We start from the raw sequence: 20,414 nt of genomic DNA, 5'->3' as shown, positions 1-20,414 counted from the left end.
CACGCCCACGTGGCTGGGGGTTTCAGTGGCTTTTCCTACTCAAGGGCAAGTTACTATGAACTACGCGAATTCATATCGGCCTGTTCTAATCAATTCAGACGAAATTAACTAATCGTCGACTACGATTCATAAATCTATCTGCTTATCTCCGGCGGTAGAGGGGTATAAAAGGCGCGTTTGGCCCGGCTAGAAGTAGACATTCTCCGTAAACCTGCAGAATGAAGTTGATCACTGTGACTCTGATTGTTGCCCTGGTGGCCGCCGCCAAGGGAGGCAAGCTCTCCGACAAGCTGGCCAAGATCGTGCCCAGTTTCGCCACTGGCTTCGTGATCAACGGCACGGAGGCGGAGCCCCACTCCGCTCCCTACATCGTTTCTCTGGGAACCAACTACGCCAAGCACTCGCACATCTGCGGAGGCACCATCGTCAACAAGGATTGGGTCTTGACCGCTGCCCACTGCATTTCTAACCCCGTAGGCATGAGTGTCATTGCCGGACTCCACACCCGTTCCGTGGTTGATGAGCAGACCCAGCAGCGCCAGGTTGACTTTGGCCGCGTCCACGAAAAGTACACCGGCGGCGTGGGACCCTACGACATTGCCATTCTCCACGTGAGCGAGTCCTTCATCTTCAACGATGTGGTGCAGGCCGCAACCTTGCCCAGCCGCGAGCAGGTCCATGAGGGAGAAACCCACCTGTACGGATGGGGACAGCCCAAGTCTTACATCTTCACTGCCGCCAAGACCCTGCAGACCGTGACCACCGAGATTGTGAACTACGTCGATTGCAAGGCGGCGCTCCCGGAAGACGCTCCTCTGGCCGAGACCAACATTTGCTCCTCCTCCCAGCAGCAGAGCAAGTCTGCCTGCAACGGCGACTCCGGCGGCCCCCTGGTCGTTGAGTTCGAGGGCGCCTCCTCCGAGCTGATTGGCATTGTCTCCTGGGGCTACATCCCCTGCGGACTGGCCAACCTGCCCTCCGTCTTCACCAAGGTGGCCTCCTACGTCGACTGGGTCACCGACATCCAGAGCGCCTACTACAAGCTCTACTAAACCGAAGGGATAACTCTGTAGTCAGATCAAACCAAGGATCGGAATCACTTTGATCAGAGCAATGATCGATTGTTGAATAAATGCATCCAGCTAAACTTTTGTCTCTATGTTTCTTACAAATTAATTACTATAAGATGATTGGTAGACGGTTGTCCTTGTTAGGTAAAGTACTAAAAATGGATCAGCATGATTTTCCAGTTTTGTTTGCCTAAGCGAGATTTGCTGATCATTTTATTAGATCTCTTTAAGATTAGACATGATGACAAGCTTTTATTTAGGATCCTATATTGAACAGCATGAAATATCAAGTAATACTAAATAAGGAATTTAAAAGATTTAAAAATCATAAAGAAAGATAACTATTTTGTCAATTATATTTGCTAACTCACAAAAAACTTTGGACGTAAAGTAATCCAAATCGGTCACATGATACTTCCATACACAACTTCCCTACGATCGCTTGTGAAATAAGTGCTGGCAATGAAAGTCCAGTCTTTGTTTGTCTTTTCCACCAAGGTTGGATTTACAATTTATGGTGTCTGATAACCCTCAAATCGATCGGTAATCGGAACTGGATTAAGGACTGTCCCGACCACAGTTTGTCTCTTAATTTATGGCTTCTAATATAAGCTCTGCAAAGCGCTTACATTTGGAGGCGTGTGCCATTGATAAAATTTCCAGTCTCGAAAGTCATGCACTCGACCAATCAAAGACAACCAAAAGCTGAATCACCTTATCGATGAGATTAGAAAATTGCTGTCTAGAGTTGATAAAATAGATTGGAAAAGCTCTAAAAAGCTCTACTCTTTAGTGTCAACATGTTGCTAAATTAATGTTTGAACACAATCTAGTAAACCATTATGGTACTCCTGAAAATACTCCACTTAAGTAATAACATTAGAACATCATTTTTGGTAATATCCCTACTATCATCGAAGTATTTTTAGAGTGTACCATACATATTTTAACCATTTCTCGTATATATATAATCTAGATAATGGTTTAAGTGTAATATTATGTGACCTTCATAATTTTAAACATTTTATATGTTAGAACGTAAAATAATTAAATTACACTAAAACATCAAAGACAATAGTTGATAAGTTTTCCATTACGATTTTGATTGTTTTATTTGCGTTCTGAATAACTTATCAGGGATACAAATCTTAATGGAGTTCTGGTTCATTCACACCTTGCCAATCTAATCAGTGTAGATTTCATGAGACACATTAACTGTCTATTTGAGATTTACAAATGTTTTATGACCACCGCATAGTGCGAACTCGAGATAAGTGCTCTTAGGCAAAATGGCCTATAAATGGAGTGTGGCACTACACTAGATCGGGGCCAAGAACCAGACAAGTCGACTGCAGGGAAGCCTTTTCGCGAACCTCAAGTGCTTGCAGGCGCTGAGAGATTAGCGGGTTAATCAGTCAAAGGCGCCACTACAGGACAAAGCGAAATAATATCGGGGCCAAGAATACGCCGGTTAGGATCATAAATCGCTCTAAGGTGATAACGATAACCGATCTTGGAGTGCTTGGGCTCACATTTGAGATTGGTGGGACCTATAAAAGGCGCTGACCGACCTGGCAGTAGCACAAACTCAACAGAGAACTCAAAATGAGACAATTCGTGGTTCTATTCGCACTGGCTCTGGCCTCAGCCTCGGCCAACTTGATCCCCCAGCCGGGATTCCCTGAGGGGCGCATCATCAACGGCTATGAGGCGCAAAAAGGAGAGGCGCCCTACATAGTCTCCTTGCAGACGACGTCCAAATCGCACTTCTGTGCCGGATCTCTGATCAGCAGTACGACCTGCTTGACTGCCGGCCATTGTCTTCTGAGCTACACTGATGGTTTAATCGTTGCCGGAGCCCACAGTCGCCTCAGCCATGATAGCGTACAGAGCAGAAAGTTCGACAGGTCCCAGTTCGTGGTCCACGAGGAGTACAGTGGTGGCGTGGGACCCAATGACATCGGTCTGATTCGGCTAAGCAAGGAAGACGCCTTCGACCTGAACGCCGTGGCCCGGGATGGCACCAATCCGGTGGGCGTGGTGAGTCTCCCACCCTACACATTCGAGGGCACTGGCGATGGATACCTCTACGGTTGGGGTCGCGACAACTCGGGATCGCTGCCCACGAATCTTCAGACTCTGAAAGTCGACATCATTGGGGAAAAGGCCTGCAATGCCGCAATGCCCGTCACTGCCCAGGTGGCGACTTGCAATGTGTGCACCTACACCGCCGGAACAACCGACGGAGCTTGCAACGGAGACAGCGGCGGCCCTGTGGTCAAGAAGACCGAAAACGGAGCCTATCTGGTTGGCATCGTATCCTGGGGAATGACACCCTGTGCATCCACCTTCTACCCTTCAGTGCACACAAACGTAATGTACTATGAGCGTTGGATCGAAGAGAACCGTAACGACAATGAGTAGGTAGCTACTGTACAACAACTGTGCATTATATTGTATAATAACTGTATATACCCACCCAATAAACGAACATTCTGTACTCACACTATCTATGTTGTGTTTTTAAAAGCAGAAACCACTTCTGTACTGACTCAACTCATCAAATTAAATGACTTTCGGATTCGATAACCCAGCTATCTAGACAGTCACAGTTAAATTAATGACCACATAAGTTTTCTATTAAAATTGTCTTTCAATTATGTTTTAATCAATAGTAATCGCAGATAAGATCAGTAGAGATAAATATAGTACTACTCACATCGTCCCATCGAATGAACTTCTCGCCATCCTGCAGAGCTTGAGGAACCTCCACGCTGGCGGTGGAGATGTACGTTCCTCCGGCGCTCATCATCCTGACTGACTTTTTGGATTCGAAATCTCGTTTAGGGTCTGTGTCCCTCGGTTGCTTTTCTGACCCACGGATGGCCGCGTTCTGGTTACTTTCTGGCTGCTTTTTTGGAATCGCTGCGGCTTACAGTTTCCGCTTAGCCGCTGCTCGGCATTTCCGTTGCTGTAGTTGTCGCAGAGTTCGCCTGGCTGCATACAAATGACGCCATGGTCCTGGTCCGTGTCCGAGTCCTGGACGTGGTCCGGGCCACAATTAGAGCGCCGTTGTTTTTGCCCCGCCTCCGACCATTTTTGGCTGCATCCTGAACTCTTGATTAAAATTGCGGACTTGTGTAGCTCGCGGTTTGCTGAAATTGCAAGGGGAAAAGGTGGTATTTGGTCAGTTTGAAAATCAGTAAGCTTTTAACTAATTTTGGTAAACTGGAAAAGAATTGGAATTTAGTTCGAAATTTATATCACTTTTCAACTATTTACGTCAGACGAGTCCAATTAAAGTTCAATGCTAAGTGCTTCCCAAAAATGATCACTAACTATCGATTAAATATCCGGAATTTAAGTCGTAATACAGATAACCCTTTAATTGTTTAAGTCAGAGAGGACCAAAACTAATGCCAAATGCTTGCCAAAAATATTCACTAATTTGGAAACCTCAATTTCGCCTGTATTTCTATTTTTACTTCTCAATAAGTCGTGACACACTGCAGATTTACATAGATACAGCTTGATTAACGTTTCGCCAAAAGTCTGGCGCTTTTGTTTCGCTGTCGTTTGCGGGTCAACCCGATTACACGGGTCCGCGAAGGGTCAGGAGTCGAGGTCTGGGTTCGGATAGGAGCCGCACGATGGGTTTGGCTTCCATTCAGCAATGGAGCTCCATTCACTCGGGCCCATTTCATTCAGGTCTCTCCGGCTTTGTTTGCCTATTTTTGGGCTGCTGTCGCCGGCCATTGTGCTGCAGAACCCCCTTGTAGTTTCCTTCCCCTTCTCCTTTTGTTCGGCTTCTGGTTTTTGTATTCGACTGCACTTCATTTATGCAGGAAAACCGTTTTTCGGTTCGCTAATTTGGCGCACAAACATTTTTTCAATTTTCAATTAGCCGGCGGAGAACTCTTGACCTGAGCATTATCGAGTAGCTTTAAATAGACATCCGGTGGTGCTGTGTTCGCAGCTCAACTCGACCGAACTGAACTGAACTGAGTGGTTCCTTGATTTTGGCATAATCCACTTAGGCAGACTGAGATGACAGCTTATCCAGAAGTGGATGCACAGAGGGAAATACGCACGTGACTACCGGGTTAATACTTTCGTAATTTCTTTTGGCCTTGTCATAACCAATTTCAGTCAAGACCGTCGGCCAAATCCGAAACTAAAACTGAAGCAGAATCAGAAACAGTAACCGAAATAGAAATAGAAATGGAAACAGCAACAGAAGCACCCAATGAAAATGTGAGCAAAACTTTTAGCCACAGTCCAAAGGCAACCACAGCCATTGAGTTACCTAAAACAACCCACATATGTGTACGCTGGAAAAAAAGCGGGTAAACTACCAAAGAAACAGAACCTGAAAATACTTTTCCGGTTTTTTGTCGTAGTCCAAAAAGAAAACCAGCTAAAAGAAAGACTGTTTTGACCAGAATTTACAAATATATTAAATTTTTTTTAAAAAGATCGACAAAAAATAATGTTTTTAGAATTTAATGCCAACCGATTGGGAATTTTATCCATGGTCCATGGTCCATATTTGGACCATATGTCGATTTGTTTCCGACAAAATACTGACTTTTTTGGTAAAAATTTATGATTTCGAAATTATTACTTGTTTAATCCCTTTTTTTTTCTTTAATTGACAAAAATTTAAAGTTTTAAATTATAATGTAAGGTCCTCTGGGAAACAAACTTTTTACCGTGTCTTGGTCCTAACTTTTGTGTCCATGCGTGCATGTAGATTTGTCGAAAGTTTTTCGCGCATAAAGGAAGTCATTTGTTTGTGTTCGTTGCCTTCGCAAATAGAATTGAATTTGTGAATTTATATTGCCGTTTTCCCAGCCATTTTCTGTTTGAAATTGAGTTTGTACATCATAAATTTGCAGGCTGCCAAAGGGGAAGTAATTAAGCATTTTCATTCTGTTTGTGTTCCGACTATTTTCGAGAGTGTTTGTTGTGTGTGGGGGGCAAATGGATTTCGAGTCGATATCGAAAATGTTATCGTAAGTGGAATGAAAAATGCGGGAGATGCCTGCTCGATTTTCCTCATTTCCCTGCTCTGCTCGCTTCATGGCTTTTCTTTTGCCCTCCTTCTTTTTACTTTGCAAATCGTTTTAAGTGTTTTATGGCAAACGGGCAAAAAATTTATTGCAGGCAATTTGCAGATGTACCCCAGAGTAGGTGGAAAAGGTGGGTGGGGATGGGGGGTGTTCGGGGACCGATTCCGGGGATACGCAACGGAAATCACAGCGGCAACACACAGATTTCAAGTGACTTTTCCTCAGCGCTTTTCGCTCTCGTTCTAAAAAAGAGATAGAGCGAGAGCCCATGAATCATGTATGCGACGGAAACAGAACAAAACGCTTTCCTCCAGCCCGGCCCTTCGGTTTTCACGACCCCTGCCCCCTCTTTTCAGGGCCAGGGAAAGCGGCATAAATCAAAACGCCAGTCAAAATATGTTTTCCTTTGCCAGCTCGCATCCAAAGGTTAAATGTTGATATATGTAGCGAGCCATGGCGTACTTGTTATTGGCTTGTTTATTGCAGTCTTCCAGTTGATCTGAGTTGAATTTATGGATCTCATGGTTGTACTTTCCACACCGAGAAAAGTTGTTAGGATCTTCAAAACGAAACTTTTTAAGTTAAAGGTAAGTTTTTCTAATGGGCTTTTATGATTTATTTTCTAAGAGGTTATTTAGACCAATTGATGTTATTAAATTACCCATAGGAGCTCAATTGCTGGTGCAGACTAGTACTTCCGAATGCCTCCCTGTGTGTTTTTTTTTGTTCGCCAAGGACTGGCTTTTAAGTACCTGCACCTAAGTGTCCATTTAGTTCATGGACAACTTTTCGGAATCAATGGGATGCCCCCAAGTGACAGGGCTTTCTTCTTCTTCGCTGCCATTTCCGGGGAGAGTGCGGAAGTTGCTTGTCAAACGGCAATCTTCCCAGCAACGCACTCCACACTCACACAAACATGATAATCAAATCAAGGCGCCAGCTATTTGGTTAATGTGCATGACAGCGTCGCAGGAAAAAGGAAAATCGAGGGTAGTGCGGGGGAAAAGCTGGGAAAAGTGAAAATGTTTAAAACTGAAGCAGGTGAGAGCCGCAAGATAAGAATTCTGAGCGGAAGAAAAGAGGAGGTGGGTGGACAGATTTTTGTAGCATGCTTTTCGGAGCGACAGTTTTCCACTTGCTCTCTCTCGTTTTCCCGCGCGGAAATTGCAGCGCCAGCCTGTGGCACTCTATACATGTATACACTGTATGGGTTTGTGTGTGTTCCGACTATAATTTCATTTGTGGTACATAAAACTTTGCCAGGCTTCATCTCTTTGGGCCAAGACGCTGCGAAGGCCAGAGGAGAATCACATTAAACTAATTGCTTTAGCTTGTCGTTGCTGTTGTTTCCATTGTTTCTGCTCCTGTCGTCGAGTGTTTGATTGTTAGTGCTTTTAGGCAGCACAAATTATATTTGCTTGTATGCCAAAATGGTTTCTGTTCGCATTTGGCAGCCATTAAAAATTGAAAAGCCACCGACCCACACACACATGAGAGCACACACACGGACTCAGTTTGACAGGCGTCCTTAGCCTCAAAGACTGAATCTTCTCTCTAAATAGCTTCTTTTAGGTTTTATAGGTTGGTAAAGCAGGGTGAAGTTTAAAATTTTTAGGGGAAACCTGATTCCCTTTATTGTTTTAGTAAATTATTTATGTAAATTTCTAAAAAGAACCGACAGAAAAAGAACTGGGGAAGACAAAAAAGCTGAACATCAAATATTAACTGAGGATGGCCCTTAGGTTATTGTAAGATGATTTACCTTTTGCTACTTATTCTTTGGGCTCACAAATTTTCCCTTTTCCTTGCCCTTTTTTTTAATATTCAAACTAAATTTGAGTTCTTCCCTACAGCACATATATTCTTTAAAAGAAAATAATACCGTAGCAATGAATGGAATTGATTTTTGTACCGTTGCGTCTTTGATTTCCTTCCAAATTGCTTGGTGCCCAATGCACAAATTCTTAGCCGAGTTTTCTTTGGTTTTCCCACCATATTTTCCCCCCGTGTTTTTTCTCTTTCGCGGAGAAAATTCATCATTCAGAGAGGAGATGGGGGTTGGCCGGTGGGTGCAAGTCAACAACTTGCCGGCCCTTGGGCGCTCAGCCGTCGCTCATATCGGTAGCATAAAGTACACAAATAAATAAAAATATAAAGCGTTGGGCAGGGGCGTAGAGGATGGGGAAACCGAGCGGGGGTGTGGTTAAGCAAAAGAAAAACAAAATTAAGTTCAATGACACCCCAAAACAACAGCTCCCGGCCGTAAATTCGAGTTCCGAGTTGTTTCTGGCTGTTCTTGCTTGAAACCTCCATCAACGAAAAGTTGAGTTTTCCTCAGAATCCTTGAAAGCCCCCAAAAAAATACACCGCCATTAACTGTGGGTGTATGGGGGCGCTCCAATTGGAAAACTTTCGCTACACTTTGTTTTCGGGGCTTTTGTTTGGAAGGGTGAGAAAACTGACGAAAAACCAACCGAGCGGGATCAATTTATAATTCGAACAATTCGTCATTCTTTTAATTCTCTTTTTCTGCATTGAAGCTAGTGAACCCTCACCGCAGGGATAATGCCCGCCGATAGGCAAATCGTGAAAATATTGACAAAACAATTGTTTTCAATTGCACGCGAGGTAATCCTCTTTTCTCAACCCACTTTTGGGCACCCCTATACGACCGCCCGTGGCAGTTGTTTGTCTAAATTTTCTATTTATAACGCTGGCGATGAGTTCAATGTTTGATTGGCCTCCGCTCAAGTGTAAAATCAACCTGGGCTGTGGACGCCCTCCGAAGGGAAAGTGGAAATGGGGGAGTTCAGAATGCAAAGCATACTTTTGGGGCCTTCAAAATAGGATACGAAGATCTTTTAGTAGAGATTATGCGAGATACGGCAAAACTTATATTCCGACAGCGAAATTAATATTAATATTAAATTAGTTCTTATCTCTGGTATGCTATCATTTGGTTATTTTAACTTGAGCCACCATTAATTCATCATCACTGCCTGTCATGATGGATAGCTTTCCATATAAATGGCCCTATACCCCGCAATACTGTCTGGCTATCCGATCAATACCATACCATCAGCACCACCTGCACCACGCGCACCACTTGAACCACCATAAATCGTCTGCCACTGCCGCGGATTCCGATTACAGGTAATTGCTCGACTAACTGCACGTCGGATAACCAAAATAAACAAATTAATTGCTTAAGTTATGTGCATTCGGCTGTTAATTTGTTTGCCAGGCACTTCGATTGCGCAGATACTTACTCTGCCCCTTCCCCCTCAGTCTATATCCCATATCTATATAATGTGTCTATATAATGTCAGCACAGTCGTTTTGATTGCGGCAAGGTTGATCCGTCGAATTTTGACAGCTTTCCACGCTGACTGCGGTCATGCATAATCGAGCAGAGGCATCGGTGGAGTGGAGTGGGATTTTACATAAAGGCACCGCAAACAAAATGAATTTGTGACAGAAAATGATAATTATTAATTAAAACCGCGTTTCAGTGTCACCGCAAACAAACTCTGATAAATACAAACACAGAGAAAGCACGCACAAATCTACTTGGATTTCGCTTACATGAGCAGAAATAAATTTCGCGAAGGTGAAATTCGGGATGCTTTTAATGGTACCTACTAAAAAAAATTCATTAAAGGTAACTTAAGATAAAACTTTTCTTAAAAATAAAGCATCTTTTGTTTGCCTATTATGCAATTTTACAAAATATAATTAAAAACCTATACAAGACTTTTAAACTTCATTAGAAAATCGAAAAATCGACACTCATAAAAAAATCATTTAATCAGCATACCGCAATTCTTCCGCTCGCATAAACGCAATAAATGGCAATTCGGTTCTGTTTATCGCTCATTAACAACAGCAACGTCAACAAACAATCTGCAGGCATCTCATTCATATTCATAGAATCGCCCCTCCAGCTCCCCCCATATCACATCATCTCCGGCTCCCTTTTATCAAGGCTTATATCTCGCATCCCATACAAAATTCATACTTAATTTCTGAGTACCGTCTCTGCTTCGTCGTTTGTTTTATTTATAACATTTCTGTTTTTGTCTCTGCGCACATTTTTTCGCCTCTCTCTTTTTGATTTTTATCGCGCTTTTATCTAGTTTGTCAACGTTATCAGGAGGCGGCAACAACAAAATCAGCCAGAGCAGCGAGAGCTGGAGCAAAACTCCCCCCACAAACACCATCCCGACCACTAACCATTTCCACCCATGTCGGTCGGATAGTCCGACGTATTAGATTTGACGCTTCATTATAATGATAGATCGTTGTGTAACCGAGCGGGGAACACAGCGAGAAAGTCGCCAGGCAAAAATGTTAATTAGGTGTAGGTACACAGATTAAAGACCATTAGCCTATTCTTCAAAATGGATGCAAAATACACATCGGGTTCTCTTTTAAGATCCATAATTCTAAGACTTCCAATGTATCTTGCAATAAATCAGTTGCTATCATTCCCATTTTTATAAGTTCTGTAGAATATACTATAGAGTACAATAGATAGAGAATAAGTAGGTACATATTTCAGATATTGTTTACAGTTATTACAGTATCTCAGTTATTACCAAATCTTATTAATGACTAGGACCAGTATGCGTAAGCCACTTTTCTCCAGTGTACTAATGTCCGCGATAGTTGTTTAATTTTCAGCGTGGCCAACGCTGCGTATGCGCGACTTTTATTCAGTTTTGTAGTCGCGCGTTGGCGGCTGCTAAATAATTAATGAGCAGCCTCAAGTGGTAAAACGGATGGGGCGGGCAGAGAGTGGGGTTAGAGATAGAGATAGAGAAGTGGAGAGCTGGAGAACTGGAGCAGGATGGCCATGTCAGCATAATGAGCCGAACACACACCCACGCAGGCTAATTGTCCTTTCTGGCGCTCGTGTCCTTTAATGCCTTAATTGTGTTTGAATGATTGAAACTAGCTGCCTTTGAAACGGGGCGGGTGGAACACGGAGATGACAGGGCGTGGTGCAGCAATCAAGTGGGATAATTGCATATCAGTGATGCAGCTGGGGCCTCAACTTGATAAATGCCTCGAGTGGCAACTGAAACAGGACCCAACTAAACACACAAGTGGATGCTGCGAAATGGAAAGCGGTAAGGCGGGAAAAGCGGGAAAGCTTAAAGTGTTTCGCTAATTGGCAGCACGAGCTGATGTGATATCTGATGCTCTGCTCATTAGCTTTTTGCAGTTCTCCCGTTTCGAATTCATCGCCCAGATTGGCCATAACCTGATTACAAACTTCGATTCCCTTTTCAATTGATTGCTTGCTTCCCCCTGAAATTGACTGTTTGCTAATTGATATTTAATTGGACCCTTGCAATTGAATTCCTAAATTGCAAAATCAAGTTAGGTTATTAATTTTAAATATTCAGAATTTACCTGGTAGAAACATGAGCCCCTTATATTTAATCATTACTTATCTGGGAATCAAAGAAAGGAAAAACCCCGACGGATGCTGACATCTTTAGGTTTTTAAACTGAGGTTTCGGAGTACAACTCAAGAGTACAAAATAAAAATCTGTTTCTCAGGATTATGGATTTCTTATTTTTAAACTGTGCCAAAATATTTTCTGTATTTCTGTAAAATTTACCTAATATGTTTCTATAAATCATTACTTTTTATTTCCAGCATTAATAACTTATTTTCCTTATCTAAAAGACTTTTTTTGGATTTTCTCATGAAAAAGCATCAAACGGTAAGCCAAAACACTTTCCGAGGATCAGGAACAGCTTCTTATCGCTTCTCCAATCAGAAGCTATTGCTTCGCGTGATTCACGCGCGACCCAGTGAAGCGTTATCTGCCCGGCTCTCGGATTTCCACAGCCAGCAATTATATCTTAAAGATTTCCAGATACGCGCCACGCCACGCGTTACAAGTTACGAGTTCAAGTACAACCGGCGACGGCGACGCAAAGTCATTGACAAACGCCCCACGTCCCCGCCACAGATCACTGCATTTCAGCTCCAGCCGAGCTATCGACAGAGATCTTTCAAGTTTTCTAAAACCAAATCCAAACCAAAAGCGAAATATTTGAACTTGAAAAGGAACGAGAATGGGAACGAGGCACTACGAATAATTTGGTGAAGCCCAAATAGAAATCGACCAGTTTGCTTATAAACAAGCACGGGGGAAGAAGAGGAGAGAGGGCAACAGCATTTTTCGGCACAATTTTCAATTAGGCAGCCGTGAAAAAAACGATGTTGAACAAATAAATTGAATGGGATTGTATTTTGATTTAATTCTGTGTATGTGGTGCCGACACCGAGAATCGTATTCCCCCGCCTTTGAGACTTCCTGAAGATTGAAAAGGTTTTTTTTATTGAGTTACCTGTGCCAAAGTTTTTGACTTTCAGATGAAAACTTCTCGTTGGGTGCAATTTGAATTTCGTAAGCGGCGAAATTTCAATTACAGATTTTGCACCCGGCAAGGGAAGATGAACTCCTTGGTGGTTGGTTTGGGGGATTTGCTTGGGACTTATTCTTTTGCTGTCTCTCAGTTTCAGTTTTAGTTTCAGCTATAGCTATAGTTTTTAACTGTTCGGCTTAGTCACTTAGCACAGATACGAAGGAAAACACACGCACACGGCTGCTGCAGATACGGATGCGGATTCTGGGGACCCGGAGAGGGGTTCCTCCAGGGAAAAATCTCGGCTGGCTTTTCGGGCTCTAGAAATCTTCCGCTGACACGACCGAACGCCTCGCCGAACGACGAATGTCTGTTGGGAAAAGCTGTGTGGAAATTTCAATGCTGGCTGAAGTGCGAAAAACGAGAGAGCTGAAGCTTCTCCGAAGGTGAGCTACTGCTACTGTTCTACCGAATGTTTCTCGGGCGCTTGCAAAATGTCAAATTGTAAATAAACGAAACACGCCAAGAGAATCTGTTATACCGAACAGCAAGCATAGGCGTACGCGAAGGGTGAGTTAGGGGGTGAATTTGGGTTGTAGGGAAACCGTTTCGCATGACCTACTGACCTTTGTTTGAACCTTTTTATTTTGATACCTTTACCCAACAACAATCTTACCCCTGACTTTGGTGGGGAATTTTTTGTAACATTGTAAGGAATACTTACTGAACTTAACCAAAAGCTACACCTCAAATGCGAACTCCTAAAATTAAGGTCGAATTTGCTTCCAAAATTCGAGAGTGTGAATTATACAGTCTCACAAAAGTTAAACTGTTCTTATAATTTGTATAAATACTCAAAGTACACATTGTGTTGTTCTGCATTTTTTTTAAAGGTTTGTATGTCATGGAAATATGCCAAGGCACCCCTCCCAAATTTTAGCCACCGCCCCTGGTCGTGCAAATTCGGGTGAGTTCCCTGCCCCACCACCAGAAACCCCCTTGACCCGTAGTCCCATGCTTTACGGAAAATGTTATACAAAAGCTTTCGCCATGTTACACACTTCCGTGGCATTTTCTCTGTTTTTCTCCGAGAACTTCTTTCTCTCTCTCTTCTCGAGAAGCATTCTCTCTGCGTTGCCAGGTTTTGTTTTTGTTTTGGGAAAAGCGTTCGCGGCGAAATGTTCATGTTTTGATAAGAGGAAAACGGTAGCCCCGCTCTGTGGGAACCTTTCTTTAGGGGGGAAGTCAAGCGGGGAATAATTTTCAAATAAACAAGTCAGTGGGGCAACAACAAAGGGGGCTTCGGCCGACAATGCCAAGCAAACGCAAACCCCCTTGGCAAACCAGAATTGATAATAGTTGCTGAATAGTTTGGCAGAACCTTCGGTGGGTGCAGGGGACGGGATTGGATGGGCTTTACGTGGACATCACATCGCCTAATCAGCATCTGAAACGGTCAGAAAATCAAATTAAAATTGCCAATTTGGGCAAACGTTGAGTGGGCCTCGCCTCGCGCCGATTTGAATTTGAATTTTGGGTTTGTTTGCCGCCACCCAACTCAGCCGGGAATTTATTTATATTTATTTAATTTTAATGCCCCGCCATACGCCGTACGTGAGTACAGCGTCAAATTGTCCGGACTCGGAACGCGCGCATGTGCCACGAAAAAATAGAGGAACAAAAACCATCGACAGCAGGAGGCCCAGATATATGGGTTCTGAGTCTTCCAATACCCCTGCTAAACGATTGCTTCTATATCGCATAACGTGATATTTGGCCCAAATTTGATTTTAGTCATGGTCTTTATGAGTAAGGTCACCAAACTTTGTAACCCTAAAATGGGGAACTTATGTAACTATATTATATAATTTATCTTTTATTTTAAATGCATAAAAGTCTATTAATATACATTTGTCTTTCAAGAATTTTTAAAAAATGTTAGAAATAAAATAAATATCTTAGACTCATATACCCCTGATCGCATTAGTTACTGGGTAAGAAAATACGAAAATGAAAATTGGAAGTAGGAAATCAGAGATCGGCCAAAAAATCGGAAAATATGTCAGCGCCGAGGGGCAACGGAAAATATGGCATACAATACGCGGGAAAGCATCGAAGACCTGACCCACATATTTCGGTGGTGGTTCTCCACATTTTTCTTTCTTTTCACCCTTTTCACAATGTCCGCCTTTCCCCGACCGCCCAAAAAGTGATTGACAAGGTGGGACAAATGCTTCTGTATCTGTCTCCTTATCCATGAGATATATATGACTCGTTTCGTTGTTGTCTTCCACAGAGGCGAAAGTTGCAAGATGCTTCTCCCCGCTCCCGCCTTTATTTTTTGTACGCTTGATTGATTGCGGCTCGGCGTCCTCAAGGTCACTCGGTGGACTACAAAAGATATGCAAATGGTGGTCCCCGAACGGGAGATGGGAGCGTGACTCACGCCCAATCGGGGTCACCAAACATCGGGGAATCGGGGAATGGGTAAGCCAGGGGGCATAGTCCCCGAAAGCGGCCATAAGATCGATAAGCATCCATAAACTTGGACAACTTATGGCAACTAACGCTTTAATTGCATATTTATTCGGCCATAAAATGCGGGAGAGCAGCCTCAGCTGCAGACTCACAAGGGATCAAATGGCATTCCATTCCTCGCGATCCCCAGATCCCCAACTAAATAAATTTCAAAATTGTTTATTTTCTTCCAAACAAATCAGCGTGCATTAAAACAGCGAGCAGAGAATTTTAAATCCAAATAAAACATTAACATCCGGTGGGAATCAGCGGTCCCAGTGCCACCATGCCCATTGTTTCACCCGCTCAGTGCCCACTGTGCGTGGGTGGTTGTTGTTGTGGGTGGTTCTGGGCCTTTGAAGTGGGATTTACAGGTGTTTTATCTGCCAGCCTGTTTGTTTACAAAGGTCATGAGTTCCCAGACGAATGTAACTAAATGAAACTTTTTCGAAAGCCAAGCCACAATAAACACGGCAGTGTTTCAGGCAAAACTTTGCAAGAATATAAAGGGGATAACCCCGCACAACCACAATGGAGACCAACTACATTATAACTAATAATGGAAACCATCTACTAGGACCGTGCGACCCATATCGTAATGGAACCACAAGCCAACAATTTGGGTATTCATGTTCCACTTGTTTGAAGAATTTGCATAGGACGTAAAGTTTTTATAAATACTACGCCAGAGACATTTCTATGATAATTCCCTCATAATCGAGTCTATTTATCACTTCGGTGCTGTGGCTCGGTGGTTTTTTCTGTTAATAATGAAAGACGCGCGTAACCCAACGAAGAAAAACAATTGCAAACTTGGAATGAAGAGAAATGAGCGTTTTACGTGATTCCGAATAAAAATACCGGGGAGATTTTGTTTGCCAAATGCAACAAATCGAAAAAGAAAACACATGAAATGAAAATAGGAACTCTTCAAAAAATTCGCATTTGATTTATTTATAAAGCACTGATGACGTTGCCATATCGGATCGAATCGGGTATAGTCTGGTTATTTTTTTCGGGTCTGTTTGTGAACACGAGCGTCTCTCGAAGAAATTTTAATATAATGCAGGGCGGTTTGGGGGTTAGGCTGTGGGTGCTGGAGAAGGAATTTCCTGCGCTAAAACGTTTAATTTATTAATGAGATTTATTTATAGAGCGTTGAGCGCCGAGCGCTGAGTGGGCAGGTGAAAGGTTGAACCCGAAGGATTGATTGGGGGGTGGTGGTGGGAGGGTCTCCAGCTACGCGTGGCTGAGAGAAAGAGAAAGCGAAAGAGGGTGGGAGGTTAGGGGTGAAAGGCCCCACTTTGCGATGACGCGTGGTTATTGTAATTAATGTTATGTACGATATGTTCTGCCAGTATTATACACTTGTATTCACCGCACACTCCCTCCTCTCCCCTTGTCCCCCGAAATTTCTTTTGCCTTTTTAATGGCACCTGGGCGCGGCCCACAAAAATAATTTACAACGTGTTGTTCTGGTTGTTGTTTTTCGTGAGGGGACATGTGCGGCGAGGTGTTGGGGGAGTAGGGCAATTGAAGTGGAAGAGGCGGCAAATATACGGCAAGATAATGACAGAATTATGGGAGAACAACAGGCATATGGAAAGTCAAGAAGGAATATTGGTAGGAGGCAGAAATAGGGTTAAAGAGCTCGGAGTCCCAAATAGATGTAGAGTGCTCTATTAGTTTTGTATTTTTCGTTGGGAAATTGGGTACCAAAATATTTAATTTGTATTTAAATGTAACAATGTTCGAAAAGTTTCTCATTAGGTATTCGGAAATCAAATATTAAAAATATTGTATTTAGTACCGAAAATTTATTGTTAGGTATAACTAACGTTCGAAGATTTTTAAGAAACGAGTGATAATAAATAATGTGAGTAAGTACATTAAAAATGTAATTTATTAAAAACTTATTAAAACGCTAGTCATATCTGCCTTTTAGAAATTCATCGTTCTGCTCTAGTAGTACTAAAATATTTAAAATTAAACTTAAAGTTGCTTTTAAACACCGTACTTCCATACGATTTCTAGGTTTAAAACGGTCCTTAGACAATTCGAAGTCATATTTCTAATTTGGAATCTTCACAGACTTAATTCTCGAAAGAGAGTGAAAGAGTTTGGAGCGCCAGATGCTCTCCCGGGACTGTCTCTTGGCCCGCTCCCCCTCTGCCACCCGCGCCTTTGCTGACCCTCCTAACCCCCGAGCGCCTGATAAGCGGCATTGATTAGCTCAGTACAAAGGCAAGGCAATGAGATCACTCCCACCGATCGATTAGGCCCCCCACCGCCCACAGCTGGCCCCCACCCCATACTCCACCCCCCGGGGAGTAAATAACCGAGATTACGGCATCTTGAAGCTTGGAGCCGATCCACTTAGAGAGAGGGAAAGAGCGAGCGAGCACCTGCCTTCGTTTGTTTTAATGTCATGTTGTGTTATTCAATAATTTGTTTGCGTTCTTAAATTTTGATTCATTTCCCTGCGCACACACTCACACCATAGCGCAAGTTTCCCTATTTATTATTTAAAGGTTAATAGAATTAAACACATTTAATTACCTGAGCGAAAGAGAGAGCCAAAAGCTGAGCTTTTCCGGAGCGAGCGAGAGAGCGACACTCTGTTATGAAGTAATAATAAAAAAAAAGAATTGTTGTTCTCTTGCAAGCAATTTAAAGTTTGGCGAGATTTTTGCGGGAATTCTTGTTGCTGTTGTTGTTTTGTTATTACTGTTTTCGTTGCAGCATCACCTAGCAAACACAAAGCGCAAAGTCACACGCTGCGTTTGTTTTGGTTTATTTTCGTCACTAGCACGCGGTACTTTTGCTCTGATTTATCCTCGTTCCCGTCCGCGATTCTGGAATCCAAAAAGCCTCGAAACGCGCCGGAGATGTGTCAACAATTCAAAACAAAAAAACAAACCCGAAAGCCCAAAAAACGCGACGGCGAGTAAAAAACGCTGCCACTGCCGCAGCGCAGTCCGAAAATCTGTTGGCTAGTGTGACCGCAGCCGGCACCGTTGGAAAATACCAAGTGGTGCTGAAAGTTCAGCTGATAAGGTCTAGCTATTTTATAGCCAAGTTAAATAAAGCTTTTATAACTTATTTAGGCTCAGATCAGTTGAAAAGCGTTGAATTTTACCAAATCCTTTAAATAGAATTTTATTCGATAGTAAATCGATTTTAAATTTATAATAATTAGACTAAGTTTTTTGTTTGTAGCTTATTATACCATTGTTGTTTTCTTAACACTGTCCGACCACACCTATAAACTGGGAGCTACAATACTCAAATGAGTGGGTTTTTCAAATCATATTGTTGATTAAATAATCAAATAATTATTCTTACTACCAGATACCATGAACTTGGAAACGACTGCTTTTGCTGCGATCAAGAATATATTCGAAATGCTGAACCATATAGCAATACATACGTATTATCAGCGGGTGGACACTGATCATCTGAGTAACAGAATAAAGGATCATCACAAAAATAATCCTACATGGTGGGGAGATCCTTTTCTTTTGTACAAAGATTGGAGTAAATCAGGATATCTTCAGGACATATAATTAACTTTTCTTAAGATCAGACGAATTTGGGATCCCAATTATATTTCCGATCTTCTGAGGCATCAACTTAATGGTGCAATATGCAGTAGACGACGCTGCAATAGTGTTGTTAAATAAAATATGCTTATTTTGAGCTAAAGCCTTTCTTCTACAAGTTTGTTGTGGTAGGGCAGGTTATCTTCCAATTAACTTGTTGCATGCAAAAGATATGAAAATATCGTGCACAGTCTTGACCTTTATCCAAACCCCATCGATCATTTATTAAGTGGACAGTTAATTTAATATATCAGTTTTGTAAGCTTCAGCATAAATATATCAGACTACGCTTTTTTGAATCAAAAATCAACTGGCTTCTTTTTAAACTGTAAAATGTTTTCTTTGTTGTTTTTTCCTTTCTTTCTGTGGTTTTATAGGAAGATGCTATTTATACCTATAGATTAATCCCAAAACGTGGATGTTTTTATTTAAATCCCAAAAGATCCGTGGAAAGTCGGCTAAAAACCTTTGCAAGAAAGGATCAGAGCACTAGCTATAACCACGATTTCTGGGTCACTCTATTACGATTCCCCCGAAATTGGAAGGCAGTCACTTATGGAGTGCATGTTTTCTACCGATCGGCGGACTCGTGATATACGCTTTTTGTTCGTTTTTCTCCATTTTTTGCGATAACTTTTCGCTCAGCTCAGCGGATTACAGTCGATGAGGGTTCATTGAAAGCAGAAACCCCGAGCAAAGTCATCAGGAAACCTGCAAAAAAAAGGTGCATCACAACTGAAGAATCGGTCAATACTTTAGGTATCTGGAATTTATATGTGAACTCCTGATGCAGGTTATTTTTCTTTCTGTTTTATTAATGTTTCTTCTTGTTTGTGTTATTTACGAACATTTTGTTTAGACACAAATACAAATACATACAATGTTTTCTTCGCTTTTCCCGTCTCTTTAAAAAACTACTACAAAAAATGGTTGTTGTTTCCTTTGTGGTTTCTGTTAGCGCTTAAAGATCTACAACATATAGCTTAAGATCTACAACATATAGCATTCTAGAGCATACATATTTAATAAGTATGTATGGTTAAATATCTATATATATATATATATATTCATATAAAAAAATACAACAAATTTGCAATTCGTTTCACATTTAGTTTCGTCGCCTTCCATTTTTATCATTTTTAATTCTTCTTGTTCGGGCCTGCGCCTAAAATGCAGACGAGAAGCAAAGATAGAAAAACTTCACAAATATTTCCATTTAACATTTAGGTATGGCAAAAAGTCATCATCTATCAGTTATCAATCATTATCGATATCGATCAATCATATTTTGAATACATTTAATCTTCCAATGCTACTTGTTTGTTTTTTTTTCCATTTGTATTTTGTTTGAAACGCACTTTACAAACTAAATTTAAAACTTATAAATACTACAACGTACGAGATCCGCCAAAATCTCATAGAATTTAAGCAAAGTGAAACACACATGTTACGAGTTAAATAAGTTAAATTAGGAATTAAACGTATAAATATCTGAATATCTGAAAGACGCGCCAGTGTTTGTGTTTGTGTGTGTTTGTAAGTGGATCGCTCGATTTCAATACCAATTTTGGGGAGAATGTAACGGGAAGCTCAAAAAGTTTTCAACTGGCTTAGAACATTAGGGTGGCACAAGAGAACAAGGTAAGCTGAGAAAATACCCTTTCGCAACTATAATTTTAACGTTAAACAAAGAAAATATGCATTACCTTGAAAAGATTACAACAATATAGTTATTAATTGCACAAAAATCAAACTATGTTAAACCA

General features: G+C 41.8%; 3 protein-coding genes and 1 long non-coding RNA gene across 10 annotated transcripts in view; 3 read left to right on the top strand and 1 right to left on the bottom strand.

The window, feature by feature from the left end:
- The window catches only part of Plc21C (Phospholipase C at 21C), a 46,486-nt gene extending 28,490 nt beyond the window's left edge, over positions 1 to 17,996 (bottom strand). For 6 of the 7 annotated variants that reach the window (XM_017088410.4, XM_017088762.4, XM_017088584.4 and 3 more), the window contains exons 1-2: positions 17,606 to 17,996; positions 3,790 to 4,225 (exon numbers count right to left, since the gene is read on the bottom strand). In XM_017088410.4, coding sequence (XP_016943899.1) covers positions 3,790 to 3,882 — 93 coding nt within the window. In that variant the 5' untranslated portion in view covers positions 3,883 to 4,225; positions 17,606 to 17,996. Of the gene's footprint in view, positions 1 to 3,789; positions 4,226 to 12,511; positions 12,882 to 17,605 lie in introns of those variants that run through there. The other variant, XM_017088489.4, reaches the window with a different exon arrangement.
- LOC108020983 (lectizyme) lies at positions 189 to 1,147 on the top strand. The gene has a single exon (XM_017089442.4). It carries the CDS (start codon positions 219 to 221, stop codon positions 1,050 to 1,052), a length of 834 nt encoding a protein of 277 aa, XP_016944931.2. The 5' UTR covers positions 189 to 218; the 3' UTR covers positions 1,053 to 1,147.
- Positions 2,671 to 3,579, top strand: LOC108020990 (lectizyme). The gene has a single exon (XM_017089455.4). It carries the CDS (start codon positions 2,676 to 2,678, stop codon positions 3,492 to 3,494), a length of 819 nt encoding a protein of 272 aa, XP_016944944.2. The 5' UTR covers positions 2,671 to 2,675; the 3' UTR covers positions 3,495 to 3,579.
- LOC136117833 (uncharacterized) lies at positions 17,965 to 18,895 on the top strand. Its single transcript, XR_010655403.2, has 3 exons — positions 17,965 to 18,103; positions 18,266 to 18,339; positions 18,398 to 18,895. It is a non-coding gene; the product is annotated as an uncharacterized lncRNA (long non-coding RNA).
- Positions 18,896 to 20,414: the final 1,519 nt, after the last annotated feature.

This window comes from Drosophila suzukii, chromosome 2L (genome assembly GCF_043229965.1).
Source record: "Drosophila suzukii chromosome 2L, CBGP_Dsuzu_IsoJpt1.0, whole genome shotgun sequence".
NCBI classification, from domain to species: domain Eukaryota; kingdom Metazoa; phylum Arthropoda; class Insecta; order Diptera; family Drosophilidae; genus Drosophila; species Drosophila suzukii.
This window is presented reverse-complemented; position numbering and strand designations above follow the sequence as displayed.

Excerpts from the sequence above, each read along its gene's own strand:
- LOC108020983 (XM_017089442.4), top strand. The coding sequence starts at position 219 with ATGAAGTTGATCACTGTGACTCTGATTGTTGCCCTGGTGGCCGCCGCC.
- LOC108020990 (XM_017089455.4), top strand. The coding sequence starts at position 2,676 with ATGAGACAATTCGTGGTTCTATTCGCACTGGCTCTGGCCTCAGCCTCG.